At 37.3% G+C, this 15,936-nt stretch overlaps 1 protein-coding gene across 6 annotated transcripts; it reads right to left on the bottom strand.

Moving 5' to 3' along the window:
• LOC109228095 lies at positions 8,328 to 15,598 on the bottom strand. Of its 6 annotated transcripts, XM_019393278.1 has the most exons (12): positions 15,559 to 15,598; positions 15,135 to 15,407; positions 14,798 to 14,875; positions 12,595 to 13,275; positions 12,329 to 12,431; positions 12,188 to 12,220; positions 10,426 to 10,526; positions 10,160 to 10,334; positions 9,386 to 9,556; positions 9,195 to 9,298; positions 8,739 to 8,925; positions 8,328 to 8,601 (listed from the first exon to the last, which is right to left on the bottom strand). In XM_019393278.1, the coding sequence occupies exons 2-11, from the start codon at positions 15,399 to 15,401 to the stop codon at positions 8,863 to 8,865; spliced, it is 1,776 nt and encodes a 591-aa protein (XP_019248823.1). In that variant the 5' UTR covers positions 15,402 to 15,407; positions 15,559 to 15,598; the 3' UTR covers positions 8,328 to 8,601; positions 8,739 to 8,862. The 6 variants fall into 6 exon arrangements, with proteins under 6 accessions (XP_019248823.1, XP_019248817.1, XP_019248826.1 ...); XM_019393272.1 differs by lacking the exon at positions 15,559 to 15,598 and having other exon boundaries at positions 15,135 to 15,537; XM_019393281.1 differs by lacking the exon at positions 15,559 to 15,598 and having other exon boundaries at positions 9,195 to 9,295; positions 15,135 to 15,536.

Genomic DNA, 15,936 nt, shown 5'->3' on the forward strand with positions numbered 1-15,936 from the left:
GCAGGTTCCTCCCCCATTTGTTCAAAAATAAGGTGTTGTCAACTTTTCCTCTTTTAAAGTCATTTTTTAGGAGAAATTTGGACTACCTTTCATACCATGCATGAGGATCCTGCTTCAGCCCATATAACACCTTGTCAAGTTTAAAGACATGATAAGGAGGCTCATGACACTCGAAGCCAGGTGGTTGCTTGACAAAGACTTCTTTAGAAAATCATTCAGAAATGAACTTTTGACATCAATTTGAAATAATTTGAACTCCATATGAGATGCAAAGGCGATAAGGATTCTGATGGCCTCCATTCGAGCAACTAGAGCAAAAGTTTCATCATAGTCAACTCCTTTTTGATTGTAGCCTTGAACTACGAGCCTTGCCTTGTTCCTTGTTGTGTTTCCAAACTCATCAAGTTTGTTTCTAAATACCCATCTAGCTCCTATAAGAGTTCTATCAGCAGGTCGTGGAATCAGGTGTCATACATTGTTCCTCTCAAATTGATGGAGTTTATCTTGCATAGCCGTAATCCAGTCAGCATCTTTCAATGCTTCCTTGATATTTTTGGGCTCAATTTGAGAGAGAAAGGCTGAGAAGGCAAGCGAGTTTCTTGACTTTGATCTAGTTTGAATCCTTGAGTCAAGAGGAGTGATCACATTTTCAAGAAGGTGTGAACTTTTGTGCTTCCAGTTAGACACCTGAATCCCATTGTGAGAGGATCCAGGTACTTCTGAATTTTATCGTTGGTTGACGTGAGTTCCGCTTCTCAGCTCAGCATGTGAGGTTCCTTGGACAACATCAACAACTCTGTTCTTAATTTCAGTTGTTGTGATTGAGGAACCGGGTTCCTCAACATCAATTGGAGATACAGTTGCACCATCATCATTTGATTCCTTGACGTGACTCATCATGTCAGCCTTTCCATTTGCCATGTCAATGACTTCACCAGGAACAATTGACTACTCTCCGTCTTGATCAATCTTATCATGTGAATATTTCCCACATAGGTGGTGAGGTTCATCAAAGATCACATGTATGCTTTCCTCAACATATTGAGTTGTTTTGTTGTATACTTTGTAGGCTTTGCTTTGTCATGAATAGCCCAGAAAGATTCCTTCATCACTTTTGGTATCGAATTTTCCAACTGCTTCCTACCATTGTTGAGGACAAAATATTTGCAGCCAAATGCCCTTAAATGTGTCAGCTTGGGTTTCCTCCCGTTCAGCAGTTCATATAGGGTTTTGTTTAGGAGGGACTTGATCATGCACTCGTTCATCAAGTAGCATGCAGTGTTGACTGCTTATGCCCAGAAACCTTTTGCAACGCCGCTGTCAATCAACATTGTTCTTGCCATGTCTTCAAGAATCCTATTCTTCCTCTCCACAACATCATTTTGTTTAGGTGTTCTTGGAGCTGAAAAATTATGACTTACGCCATTTTCAGCACAGAATTCGTCGAGTTTAGCATTGTCAAATTTTGTGTTGTGATAAGATCTTATACACACTACATTATGGCTCATCTTCACCTGGATCTTCTTCACAAATGCAGCAAATACTTGAAAAGTTTCATCCTTGGTTCTGAGAAATAGGGTCCGGGTGAATTTGGAATAGTCGTCCACTAAAAAAATGTATTTCTTTCCTCCTCTACTTGGCACTCTGATAGGTCCACACATATCATATGGAGGAGATCAAGTGGCCTTGAGGTACTAACTTCCTTTTTGGGCTTGAAGGAGGATCTGACTTTCTTTCCATTTACACATGCATAACACACCTTGTGATCTTTGAAGCTTGACTTAGGCAGGCCACGAACCATGTCCTTTTTGACCAATTTGTTCAGCAACATAAAACTTGTATGACCCAATCTTCTGTGCCATAGTTCAGCATCATCATCAACATCACTCAAACAAGTGAGATTTGTGATTGTGCATATTTTTGACATAAATTCCACTTTGTTTCCCTTGTCGCAGATTTGGGAAACACTCAGTAAGTTGTACTTTAAGTTGTTCACATAATACACATTTTCGATTGAGAGAGTGAGAGACTTCCCAATCCTTCCAACTCCCAGAATGTATCCCTTTTTGCCATTTCCAAAGGACACACTCCCTCCTTGTAGGGCTTTGAGTGAAAGAAAATTATTAGTGCTTGCCCTTAGAACAACCACTATCCGTATACCATTTTTGGCTGCTTCTTTTCACTGCTCGCTGCACAAGAAAATCAAGAATTAGACTTAGGAACCCAAATGAGTTGGGTCCCTTGTAATGAGGAAACGGGTGAATCAAGGCTCTTCTTGTCCAAGCAGGCATCATACATTTTTTATTTGAGGCACCAGGTTCTTTAGCAGTAGTTATCTTTTCAACAAGAACTTTATTTTTCTGCTGGGACTGAAATCTAGCTTTACATGTTTCTTTAAAATGCCCAGTGTTACCACAGTGACTGCAAAGCTAGTTGTCAGGGATGGTAACGTACTTGCTATGAGGATTGTAAGGGGTCTTTTCCTTTTGAAACCCAATTCCCTGCATGTTCCCCCATTGTTCTTAGATATAGCAGTGACTGCATCAGAGGACCAGGTCCACTTAAGGGATTTTTCTAGGTCATTCTTAACTCTGCCTAGATCTTTCTGAAGTTGTCGGTTTCTCTCAAGTTTAGTACAGAAACTAGATTTCACTAATTTTAACTCATTTTCAAGCCTAAGGTGTGCTTTACTTGCAACTTCCTTTCCCTTTTGAGTGTTTCAATGCATGCTTTCCTTTTTTAATTCCTCAATTATTTCCTTTAGGTCCATAACTACTACTAACAGGTCATCTCTTTCATGCTCTATGTTTGTAATTTTTCAATCAGAACATCTTTTTCTTTCTTTAAATCCTCGATGGTTTCTAGATCTACCACTACAATTACTAGATCATCTCTCTCATGTTCTACCTCTCCTAGTTCCACAGTTAGTGCATTATAATTTTATAAGACTATGATAAGCGTCAATTAGAACATTTGCCAAAGATATAAGCTTTTTCTGAGAGTAAGACTTCAAATTTCTTTGAACGTCTAGAAAGTTTACCTCATCTTCATCATCATCGTTAGATTTTGCTATCAAGGCAAAGATAGAGTCATATTCAACTGCTTCACTTTCTACTGCCATCATGGAACTATCGCCTTGTTCATCATCTTCTCCTGATTCGTTGGATGAGTCTCCACATGCAACAAGAGCTTGTTTCACAACATTGTCAACGACATCTTTTCTCTTGAATCTTTTGTCAGGAACTGGGTTCCTTTTGCCTCCTTTGTCTGTGTTGTGCTTGTACTGGTCTTGCTTGTGGAAAGGACAATCCTTGATGAAATGTCCTGGCTTCCCGCATTTATGACATAGGTCATACCCTCTTGGCTTGCTAGAACTGCCCCTCTTTGGAATACCTCCATTTCTGCGGACCATTTTCTAAAATCTCTTTGTCAGGTAAGCCATATCAGCATCCTCACCACTTGAATCATTGTTGTCTATCTTGAGGACCATGTCCTTCTCCCTTTTGGGCTCTCTTCTCTCATTATCCTTCTTCTTCATTTCATAGGTTTTCAGATTACTAATAAGTTCATCAACGGTCAGCTTCTGCAAATCCTTTGCCTCTGTGATAGCATTTACTTTTCTTTTCCAGGAACCAGGTAATACACCTAAGTATTTTCCTGACAAGTTTGTTCCTGGGAATGATTTCTCCCAGACAATGAAGCTCATTGATGATAGAGGTGAAGCAAGTATGCATGTCCTAAATGGACTCATCATCCTTCATCTTGAAGAGCTCATACTCGGTGGTTAGCATGTCAATCTTCTATTGTTTTACTTGAGTTATCCCTTTGTTGCTGTTTGGAGAACTTCCCAAATCTCCTTAGCAGATTGGCAAGCTAAAATCCTGTTGTATTCATCTGGTCCAATAACACATACGAGAAGCTTTTTTGCTCGAAAGTTCTTCTCTATAGCCTTGCGGTCAGCATCATTGTACTCCTTTCTTGTTTTGGGAACTGTCACTGCTGGTTCACTAATGGTCTTTGTAGGAACAAATGGGCCAGCGCAGATAACATCCCAGAGCTCTAAATCTTCAGCCATGATAAAATCATGCATCCTTGTCTTCCACCATCTGTAGTATTGGCCGTTGAATCTTGATGGTCTGTAGCTAGATTGACCTTCTTCAAAGTTTGGTGGAGCAACAATGAGGATCCTTTATAGGTGTTAGCCTAATAGAAAGTACCTGCTATGAGACCAATTGATAGAAACTAAGGGTCCACCAAACTATATAGAAAACTAGGTTCTCTATTAGTTCCCACAGAACGCGCACACACAACAGTAAGTAACTGACATAATAAAGTTTTATGTGGATAACTCCCAGCTCACGGGATTAAAGACCACAACCTACCCTCGTACGATTTCAACTTCACTACTGAGCAAACTTTAGGTTGTAGCAAACTTTAGATTACAACTTATTGTAACCTAGGATTAACCTCTTAATTCTTCACTAACTTGTAATAACTCTATCACAAGCCCCTTTGTAATAACTCTATTACAAAGCTTACAACTCGACTAACTCTAGCCAAGACACAAACACAAGGTTTGTGATTTTACAAAAGGTTTCCTACACAATGCTTCTAACTAAGCTAAGTAGGAATTACAAGTAAATCACTTTGACAAAGATGCAACACAACTAAGGACATATAATGACTCAATACAGGAAACTACTCCTTCGTTATGTCGTTCTTTGTTCTTGATGCCCTTGAAAGTCACTTTCCAGATGGACACACAGCTGAGAGAAAACTTGATGAATTATGAGATATGCAAGTATAATGTTTTTCCTTTGCTTCATGTTAATATTACATACGTGACATCACTTGAATGATGCAAGCATGTTTAGTAAAAGAGAATTCCTCATAAAGTGACTGCAACACTGTTTGCACTGTTGCGTGTGTGCAGAGAAATAGTTGCAGCGACTTTACAGCTGTGGGGGTTGACTGTATGGTCAGCAAAGGAATGGATGTCCATCTGTTCCCTCTATTTAGGGGTGTTCATAAAAATCCGAAAATCGAATTAAACCGACCAAAAAAATTGGTACTTTTTAGGTTTAGTTTGGTTTTGGTTTTGAGTTTTAAAAACAGATCAAATTTGGTTTGGTTCTGATTTTAATAAAAAAAAATAACTGAAAAAATCGAACCAAACCGACTATAAAAGTAGTTATTTAAATTTTTTATTATTATTATTATTATTATTATATATATATATATATATATATATATATATATATATAAAGTTTCTAAAATGTTACGGTACATATTAATCATTTGTATTTTTGGTCTAGTTCTTTACTATTATAATAATCTAATTCTTTACCTTTTACATTCTAATTTGATTTGTAGTTTTCTTTTTCTAAGTACAAGAATTTATTTCATGCTAAAAATAATCGATTTTTAATTGAGTACTTAAATTATTCATCACTATTTGATGCAATTTAAATGATTGAATTCTCAAAGAGCAAATGATTAGATAGTGTTATGTTGAAAATGTAGTCACCGGAATATGCGCTTGGTAGTGTATGTCCCATATTTAAAAAAATAATCGATAAACAATATAAAAAAAACGAAAATCCGACAAAAGTTGAATCGATAAAAAATTGACTTAATTGGTTTGGTTTGTTTCTAATATTTAAAAATCGACCCAAACGGAACCATGAACACCCCTACCTCCATTGTTCCTTTGACTCTGAAATGTTGAACCATGTCCCCGACTTGAGACTTATTGTTCTTGAGTACTTGAGGATGTGGAACAGGTTCTTCATCTGGTTCTCAACTGTAAGTTTGTTCGATCATCAAAACATAAGAAGATGCATAACCTATCACTCTAGAATTAGCTTCCAAACCAATCAAATCTAACCAAATATATTTCAAATAATTCAATACAGGCTTTAGAAACTACCCACGAGTGAAAAAGAATCAATCTTTAATGATTTGAAAAAAGTCAACAAAAGACACCCCGGGCCCGCTTGGTCAAAACTCAATGTTCGGACCAAAAGGCACCCCCATGCCGGTTATGTGATTAGTTTCAAAATCTAACCTCAATTTAAGGTCTAAATCTCAATTTTTTAAAATCTCTAATTTCTACCTAAATCCCTAATTTCTATCATAAAAAAGTATAGATTAAAGGTTAAAAATCTACGCGTGTTTGTGAAAATGTAAGAAAACAAGTTAAAATCTACTAACCTATGAAGTGGGGATGAAAAATCTTTTCTAAATCGCTTCTAGGCCGTACTAAAACTTGAAAATAGTGAAAATGAAGAGAAATCTCGATTTTGAAACTTTAAATCAATGGGAGTCAGGTGTTCTTCGTGTTCGAGAAGCATCTGACGCAATCACGAAGCACAGCGGCCCAAATAGCCTTCACGTTCGTAGATCCGCGTTCGCAATGGCGTCACCCACCTGACCTTCGTGTTCACGAGCCTAGGCTCGCATTCGCGTAGAGTATATCCATCGTGCCCCCCAGACCCATTAACCCATCACGTTCACGAGGGAAAGGTCGCGTTTGAGAAGGGTAAGCCCTCCACTGCTCCGTGTTTGCGACCACTTCCCTGCGTTCGCGTAGAAGAATTTCACCCTCAGCCCAACTTCCCCTTCGCGATCGCGAAGCACAAGACACCAAATATCAGTAACTAGCTGAACGAGAAATTTGTTCTAAGTTCAAATGGTCTGTAACCTATTCGAAACTCACCACAGCCCTTCGGGCTCCAAAGCAAACATGCACACAAGTGTAATAACATCATACAAATTCGCTCTCGTGATCAAAATACTAAAATAACACTTAAAACTACGAATCTGACATCAAAATGCATGAAATTTTCAAAGAAACTCAAGAATTTTAAAATTCACAACTTAGCGTCTGAATCCTATCAAATCAACTGCGTTTTGCACTAAATTTAGCAAGCAAGTCTTAAATAGTTAAATGGACCTATACCAAGTCCCGAAACCACAATTCAAACCCGATAGCCATAAAGTCAACCTACGGTCAAACCTAGGAAATCTTTAAACCTTCAAGTTACTAGTTTTCGACAAATCAAGTCAAATCAAATTAAGGATTTCCGAATTCGATTTCGGGCATACACCCAAGTCCAAATCACGATATGGACCCACCGGGATCGTCAAAATACCGATCCAAGATCGTTTACACAAAATATTGACTGTAGTCAACTCAAGTCATTTTTAAAGTTAAAAATCATTTTTTTCTTCAAATTTTCATATTAAATCTTTGAAAAATGACAGGGACTACGCATGCAAATCGAGAAACGCTAAACGGAATTAATCGAGGTCTCGAAACACGAAAATAAGGGCTAAAACTCAAACCGACCAATCGGGCATCACATTAGGTAATTGATAGTTTCTCCCATTCTATCTAGTAGTACTTATGCACCTTCATATTCTTAAATCTATATTACGCCATGTTTAGTTCGTTTCAGTTATTGTATTTCCTTGACTACTTGGTACTACTTATTCTTTTCTTTCTCTTTTTTCTCTCTTCCTTTTCTTTCTTTTTCTTCTTCTTCCCTTCTTCTTCCTCTTCCTCTTTCTCATAACGATCCCGCTACCTTCATTAAATAGAGTAAAGCCTACTTACACACTACACTTCCTAAATCCACTTGTGAGAATCGTGAGAGTATACCGGATATATTTATACTCCATCAAATACTAAAAGTAATTTACTCAATACTTGGTGTTTTAGAATCGTCATTTTATTCTTAGAACGGTGTTGATAATTCTTTCCAAATATTGTACAAACTATTTGACCTAGCGCCAAGTCTGCGGCTCTTGTAGATTTTGAGAATCACATTGATCACATTACATCAAGATTGCAAAATCTTTCTGGATAACCTGATATGTCCAATTTTTGAAATGTAAGAAGGTTCAGATTGCTCTCCGTTTTCAAGTAACTTTCAGGTTTTGAAATTGTCTTGATCTTCTAAAGATGAGATAATATCATTTCTTTATCTGACATTTAAAACTAATCAAACGATAAGCTTAGATAAACCGTACAGATAAGAACAGGTGTTGTACGTTTTGCGCACATGGTAAAAAAAAGGTCCAAATATACTCAGATGTGCCTTCACCGTTAGCCTTCATCAACAATTGTTTAGGGATGTATTTTAAAATAGAAGAACCTTCGAATGAACCTTAGATGAATTATCAAAGAACATATATAAGCAAATCCAATTGACTCGGAGCATTTTTTGCCCTTTCCTGTTGAGAGTGCAACTTCTATCCAAAAAGATTTTTACGGATTCGACTATTTGGTTCAACACCTTGTTTGTCTTAAGAAATTCATTGAATGTATAAATTATTAACTTAAAACCTAGTAACTTAAAAGATTTAGAAGAACGCACTTCAAATCTTGGCCTCGTCTCTGACTAGATTTGGGAAAACAAATAACCAAATAATAGATGGAAAATAAGTGGAATGTAGATAAAGGATAAAGAGAAAAGCCCGTAAAAACTCCGATCAGAAGCAACCAGAAACAAAGGATATTACAAGGTTGATGTAAACCACATTTGTCAAATTCCTGTGCATGAGCTCTCCCCAGGTTCCACGCAGCACATTTGTCCCCTAAAAAAAGAGAAGGTTCATAATTACAATTAAGATTTCACCTCGCAAATAGAGAGAATACAATAATGGACCCTCTCACTGATGCGGCACATTGCAATGAAGAGGTCAGCAAATCATGTAGTATAGCCAAATCTCACTTGTTTATAGCATCATTCGGATATGAGTAGTGATGATAAACGAGCACGAGATGCGTAACAAACATGCTGGCTGATGACATGAAGCTCAGCATCCGAAGAATGATTGTGAACGCATATACATCTACTAGCTGGTCCCATCATATCGGCTTAAAAATTGGACTACGCAGGGATACAATTGTTCTGTGGCCTGCAGTATCAGGACCCGAATATTATATTACTAAAGGGGGTAATCAAAACACCACATCCCTGAGAGTTTGTGAGCGTGTGTGGAAACTCCAATAGAGTAGTATTCCCTAAACTGTATTTAGGACTCTAGATATACTAGTACTAGAAAAGAAGGTACAAGAAAACATGAAATGTGAATCCTACACAAATTAAGACATTCTCCTTCTCCTCTATCTTTATTACCGTTTTTCTCAATATTCAAAAGAGGCTAAAAATTCTTATCAGACATACCATGTATCCTCCCACCAAGTCATAATGAGCATAATGTGGCCCATCAGCATCCCCAAACACTTTGTAGGTCACCAAGTTCTCAGGAATAAGCTTCACCGTTTCTGCTTGAATCGTGATTTATAGGAAGAAATCTTAGAAAATTCTAAACGTCATACAGAGGATTCGCATGGAAGTACCAAAAAACATAGTACCATATACAGCTTCCGGAGGGCAGATCTGGTCTAGATCTCCAGCAAGAGCCAAGACAGGCACACTACTTTTGTGAAGGTGATCCTTGTAGAAAATATTACCACTTCTATCACGGAGCCCTCGCTCCTGAAAAGCTGTAGCCAACTGCAAAAGAAGTTTAGCAGGAATATTGCCTGCAGGAAGATCTATCAGCAAATTTGTAGGAAAAGATTTGTATGGAACCCCTAATCAACACATGTTGATAGGAAGAAATGGCCCTGAATTCACACAAAAACTTCTGCTGGAAGATCATCAAAGCTCCCAAATCTTTACAAATTATACACAGGACAAGTTGTCTATTAATTTCTTGAAAACATTATCACAAACCTAATTATCATATATTAAACAGAACTGCACGAGCATCAAACACATTATGATTCATGAAGAGACAAGTCATAATTCATCAATATAAGCCTAAATAAATATTTGATATGTGCAACTAGTTGACAAAGAGAGGGTTTGTTTTGGGTGACAATGGATTATTAGGATAGTTCATTACTGATGCAGCAATGGTCTGACAAACACTAGCAACACGAACTGCGAGCCTCATAGAGTACCACTAGAATGATCCTCTAGATCATGTATGTCTTTTCTCTATTGCCCCCAAAACTCTCGTTCAAAATATATCAAGCAGATTCTCTATACCAATAAACAAGAAGACCTAAAATTAAAAATTCATGCAAATTTGATATGAATTAAAGCACAAAAGCTGTTTTTATAGTCATGCCAATACTTACAAAAGCTGTTCTGCACAAGCTTTTTCAGTGAGTCTGGATGCATCATGTTTGTGGCAGATATCATTTCATTAAGCCAAGCCAAGACATAAGGAGCGCGAGATGAAAGAGGATAAGCAGCAGCCAGTAATGTCCGTAGAGGAATGACGGGAACGTTGAGAACCTGAGCAGGATCAGCCTGTAGCAAGATAAACAGCTCTAAGACTACTCAGACCGGAAGACAGCAAATGAAGCTAAAGAAGTGTTGAGACATATAATTTCCAGCTTACAAGGGGTAGAAGCAGTTTGAGTGCGGACTTAGATGATGTGTAATCAAGTGATGAAGCCAAAGTAACAACAGCAGCTAATCCAGGCTCTCTCCCTTCCAAACCTTCATTCATAAGAGAGAAAAAAAAAGGATATGAACTACATATCTAGTTTTACCCTGATAAATTCAGAAAACTTAAATGAAAGATCCATTGACAAAAAGCCCATTAATATGTGTTAAAAATGCAGCTCCCTATATCCCTGTAAAGAAGGAATACTCGAAACTTAAATAAAAAAGCGTTCGAATTCATAGGGAAGGCTGTAAAACCAAATGAAAACTAAAAGGGTAAACCAGAAACAGGAATTATCATAAAAGAAAATGCATCAGTGACTTAAACTTCCCATATACTCCATTTCTTCATGGTATTCAATTAACAGAGATCTAATGATATTAAGAATTTAATTGAGATTTTTTTATGGTCTAAAGACATTTCTTTGAATTGCTCTCACTAAGACTCGTTACATTGAACGGGATAGGTGGAATCAGTCTTGCAATAGGAAGTCTGGAGACTAAAATGTAGAATATGAAGATTGGCACAATTTGACAGGATAACTTGTCGCATGATACTATTCTGAAGCACCAGCTTTATCACAGCCGTGACTTAATTAAAGGAAAATATACCTTATGTTGCCAAATCTCCCTAGTTGGCTAATCCATATAAAACAACAAACTAATGAAAGGGATTTTACATCTGAGAACAGAACCAAGTTCCATAGAATACACATCATCCAAGCTACTCTAACTGCAATACATGGAGAGATGATGATAGCCTTCCACATAGCCTACAATTTTGACAAACTCAAGAGCTGGTTGATTGCCAGCTCAAATTTCTCATGAATGTGAATGATTCCAGCATTCTCCGTGTCTAGGAAGAATAATACCCTTAAGTGGTTCTTACAACCACGACTGAAGCACTCTCTTAGTAGAAACTTCTTACCTTATGTATAGGTTCCAGATTAAGAACTCATTTAGATTTAGTCAACAAGTAGCTGCATCAGTATTTGGAAATAGAGAAATATAGATGGCAGCCCATTGATGGTCAATAATGAAATGAAGAGAATGCCCCAAGGTTAACTCACGGTGGCAAAAAAGATACAAATGGTTTCAGTAAATTATTACGAGGAATGAGAATGGTCCCGAGAGTAAACCTTATTAGACACAAAGAACATTCAGTCACAACAGAGCGCAGGAATACCATTATACACCAAGGTCCAGAGAGAATTATCAACCACACAAGATTATCCTTATTTTAATTGTGTCTATCAATTTGCTGACACAGAAGAAAGACGTAATAACCTATTAACTAGATCTAATATAGCACAGAGAAAACTTGAAATTATACCAGGAAAGGCAAATAGGCATTCATTTTTGTCGCGCTCTTTTGGAAGCATAAATAATAACGTCAAGCCCATTAACATTACCAGCTATGAATTTGGAAGTACAAGAGCATCTAATGAGTGCATCACAATTTTGATTTAGCCAACAATAAAACAGATTAAATGCCACCAACAAAAATACATATCCCAACCAAGGGATTCTTTGAGCCTATTGGAGCATTCCCCAACTATTATTAAACAAAGCATGGTCACCGGACGGTAATGGCCATTAGGGATACATGCTTGCAACGGTGATATGATGGGGGACGGGAACTGAAGAACCAAAGTAACATGTCTACACGAAGCACCTAGATATCACGAAGCTGGATAGTAAATAGTTTATTTTACCAATTTCAAACTCCCAACATGTTCTCCTTGCCACTGGTACAAGACACATGAATGATAATGTAGTTATTTGCTTAAAGTGCTCATTGCTACCATATCACCAGCCTAACAGCCAGAGCTCTATAAAATTAGATCTCATCTTACCACACCATGATAGCCTGGCATACAGTAATATTCCTCCCATAGAATGTCCAATTGCGAGTAGTTTATCATCCTTTGGTTTAGTTTGGACCTTTATATATTCCATCTAAAATGAAAAAAATATAAAAATTGTCAATCTCTAGTCAGTATATAAGAGAAGATTAAGATAAAATGACGAGATCTATAAGTTTCAAAATTCAAATTCAGATAGTGTGATTTCAAGGAGATTAAGCTTTTACAGCCCTCAACATGGAAAAGTATCACCTCACCGCAGCAGGGACATCCTCTTCCAGGTAATGATCAAAGTCCCAATCATACTTGAGGATTAAGTCAAGCTGTTCCTGAAAATCTCCTATTCTAGTTGTTAGACGCTCTTGCAGATCAAATAATGGGGATGAAACAGAACGTTGACCTTCTTCAAAGATATTTACTAGCTTTTTGCTCAGTTCCCCGACTTGGCTAGTGAGGACAGCTGATTTCTCCCTCGTCTCCAGCAGACTTAACAATTTCTTCCTTATTGCGTTAACTCGTTTGTAAAGAAAAGAACCCTCCAATAATTTTGATATTTGATGAACAAGTCTAGCAGAGACAATCTTCGACTGACTTCCACTGACAAAGCCAGAGACTCTCTCTGACAAGCGCATAAAAGCTTCTGTAAGTTTGGTCACCACTCGTGACTCATCCCATACTGTTGAAACCACAGTGGGCTCTTCTTTGACCAAGGCTGCATCATGCTTTTCTGAGGTGCCCCGGACATCTGTGCACTGCTGTGATGCAGAATGACCTCTGTCATTAGCATTATCAGTGGCAGCTTCCTTCTCATTAGATGCTGTGTGCGCAGACTTCTCAATATTTTTGGAATCTGATTCCTGCACGCTCAACCCAGTCCCACGAACTTCAAGAATCCAAGTATCAAATCCTTGATTACACATGTAGCGAGCAAATGATGACTGCAAAATCACAATAAACAAACAAACAAACAAATAAATAAATAAACAAACAAATAAAGACATGATTTAATTTCTTAAGAACAGATTCAAGAACTATTGAATAGGACATCTGTTGGTGCAACTGCATAATCTATATCTCAAAGGTATTTGCAAGATCCAACAATACCCTCTAGAACTCAACCACCAATCAGAAGCTAGGTGCACTAACTTGCACCAGTGGAAAGTTAGTAAGAAGCCTTTCGGAGATAGATAACATGCCTGAAAGTGATATTATTAAAAATAATGAAATACTCCAACTGAAATTATGGCACGTTTTACTATAAACATCAAATAGTTAGCACATAACATGCATCAAAGTCGCATGCTTCAGAAGTGTCAGCTCAAGCAAGCAGAAACATTTGGAATAAGGACATGCTAACAGGACATAGTTAGCAGTGACGTGCATCAAATTGAGATACATAAATAGTAGTAAGAATTAACCGTAACAAGCAAGGAGAAGCATTCAGCGGGAACCGTCATTCTGAGATCAAGAAACTTGCATAGAGAAACAATTTATCCGTAGCAGCACATGAATAACTGAATGGAGCAGATTTCAATTAAAGGTAAAAGGAACGTCAACTTATTGGAGTGAAAAAACTAAACATGATAGTTTTAGGAAACTCAACTTCTATATCCCCCTATTCTATAGAGAATAACACTATACCATAACACGAGGCTACTTGATGAGTTAAATCTTTTTTTTCCTTTGACCAAGACTTTTCTATATATATAGGGACACAAAAAGAAAACTTAATGATTTTACAATAATTATGTAATTTTGAAATATGTAAGTTATCCAAATTCCCAATAAAAATTGGCTGTGATGACCCTCAGTGTTTATACCAATATCCTTCTGGCAGAGAGAGTTAGTGTTGCCAGAAATGTACGAAATATGGGACCAAGTAGTCCCAGATGGAAAAGCCCTTCATAACTCTAGCAGTTTAAGGAAACTACATTAGATACTGTGTTTACTAGTTGAGTGACCATTCCCTAGAAGTCCGCTAGAAATTCAAAAAGGAGATCACAGTGCAAGCAGTGTGTGCAATATATAATTACTAGGATATTGGCAGAGGCGGACCCACGATTTGTACGTTATGGGTTCAGGATGTCACTGAACCCACTAATCACTTGAGTCTGGGCTCGAAATGTAATATTTGTACATATGTAATAGATTTTTTAACACATTTATAGGATCTGAGCCAAAGCTACGGGGTTCGATTGAACTCGTAGCTCTAATGATATTGGCAGATCTACTGAGAACACGGAAACCTCCATAAACCGTCTCATATCCCCATGTGTAAACGTCACTTCACTTATAATGAGTAATGATATGTACATACACGCCGTCTTTGTGGCCTGTAGAACATTACTAGCAATGAATTACCCGCTCAAGATTTTCCAGTTCATTTAGAAATTAATGACACGCAAGCACAGATTAGAGCATTAATCACTAACAAATATACAAAGTTAGTGAATTAGCTACCTCAGGCGAAAGATCATATCCAATGGCATTAGTCCCTACGCCAGACAACAGAAGAAGCGGATGATTTCTCCTTGGAGCCTGTAATTGTTATTAAAATTAATTCGTACAAATTCTTCAACGGAAAATGCATGCAGTAAAGCTATATAATTAAGCTCCATAATTTACCAAAATAGGCATATGTTTATTGGATTTAACTTAATACACACAAACATAAAGTGTTCTTAAAATATCAGATATTACTTACCTTATTTGATTTTTAGTGCACATTTTATCTGTAATTTTGATAATTAAAAAAAATTACACTTATAACTGTGAGTAGATTGCAAATGAAATGAACCTGGGGAGGAGGAAGGTAGCGCCAGAGAGCAAGTCTCCAATCAGAAGCATTAGGGGAGACGTAGTGGAGCTCGTCGGCGGTGCATATTGGTGGCTTATTCGACACCTTATTATTATGAGCGCTGCTGTTGCTGTTTTCTGTTGCAGTCGAGAAAGCTCTCATCACTCCCACACAACATGCTAGATGATAAGAAATGTGGCAGTGGCGGAAGGCAGAGGCAATTTGTATCGCCGATCGGCCAATATTATATTGAATCACCATAACCATTTTTCTCTAATAAATTCAATGGAACGAGAACAAATTATTGTTGATTTAATTTGCTGAACTATTTTTTACTTTTGGGAACGAACAGAACAATACATGCGAAATATTTGTGCTAATTCAAGTTGGAAAGCGGTGGCTGAGAAAATATTGTGACACGTACCTCATGCAACCGCCTTATTCACAACTCCTTTGCTTTTTTCCTTCTTTTTTGACTAACAGGGATCATATATATATATATATATATATATATATATATATTATATCACGAAATAGTAGAGATAATGTTGTTCATGTTGNTCCAGCTTGCACATGAGACCTGAGAACGACTCCCCTTCCTCAAAGGACTCTAAAGAGGCCCAGGTGAGTAGTCCGCTGGGAGAGGAACAGGACGTATTATGGCTTATTAATAATATTTATTTTATGCGATTTTACTGTCTTTATTGTTTAATATTTTAGTACAATGCTATGACTCATCTCATATTTATGTTATTTTATTGAAAAATACTTTATATAGTTCTGTCTTACTTGGATTAAAGAA

This window comes from Nicotiana attenuata, chromosome 1 (assembly GCF_001879085.1).
Source record: "Nicotiana attenuata strain UT chromosome 1, NIATTr2, whole genome shotgun sequence".
NCBI lineage: Eukaryota > Viridiplantae > Streptophyta > Magnoliopsida > Solanales > Solanaceae > Nicotiana > Nicotiana attenuata.

Bases quoted from the DNA above. Each gene is read 5' to 3' on its own strand.
- LOC109228095 (XM_019393278.1), bottom strand. From the start codon at position 15,401: ATGGTTATGGTGATTCAATATAATATTGGCCGATCGGCGATACAAATT. The intron at 10,335-10,425 runs GTAAGCTGGAAA...ATCTTGCTACAG, and splicing joins TCAAACTGCTTCTACCCCTT to GCTGATCCTGCTCAGGTTCT. The intron at 9,299-9,385 runs GTACTATGTTTT...TCACGATTCAAG, and splicing joins CCCTCCGGAAGCTGTATATG to CAGAAACGGTGAAGCTTATT.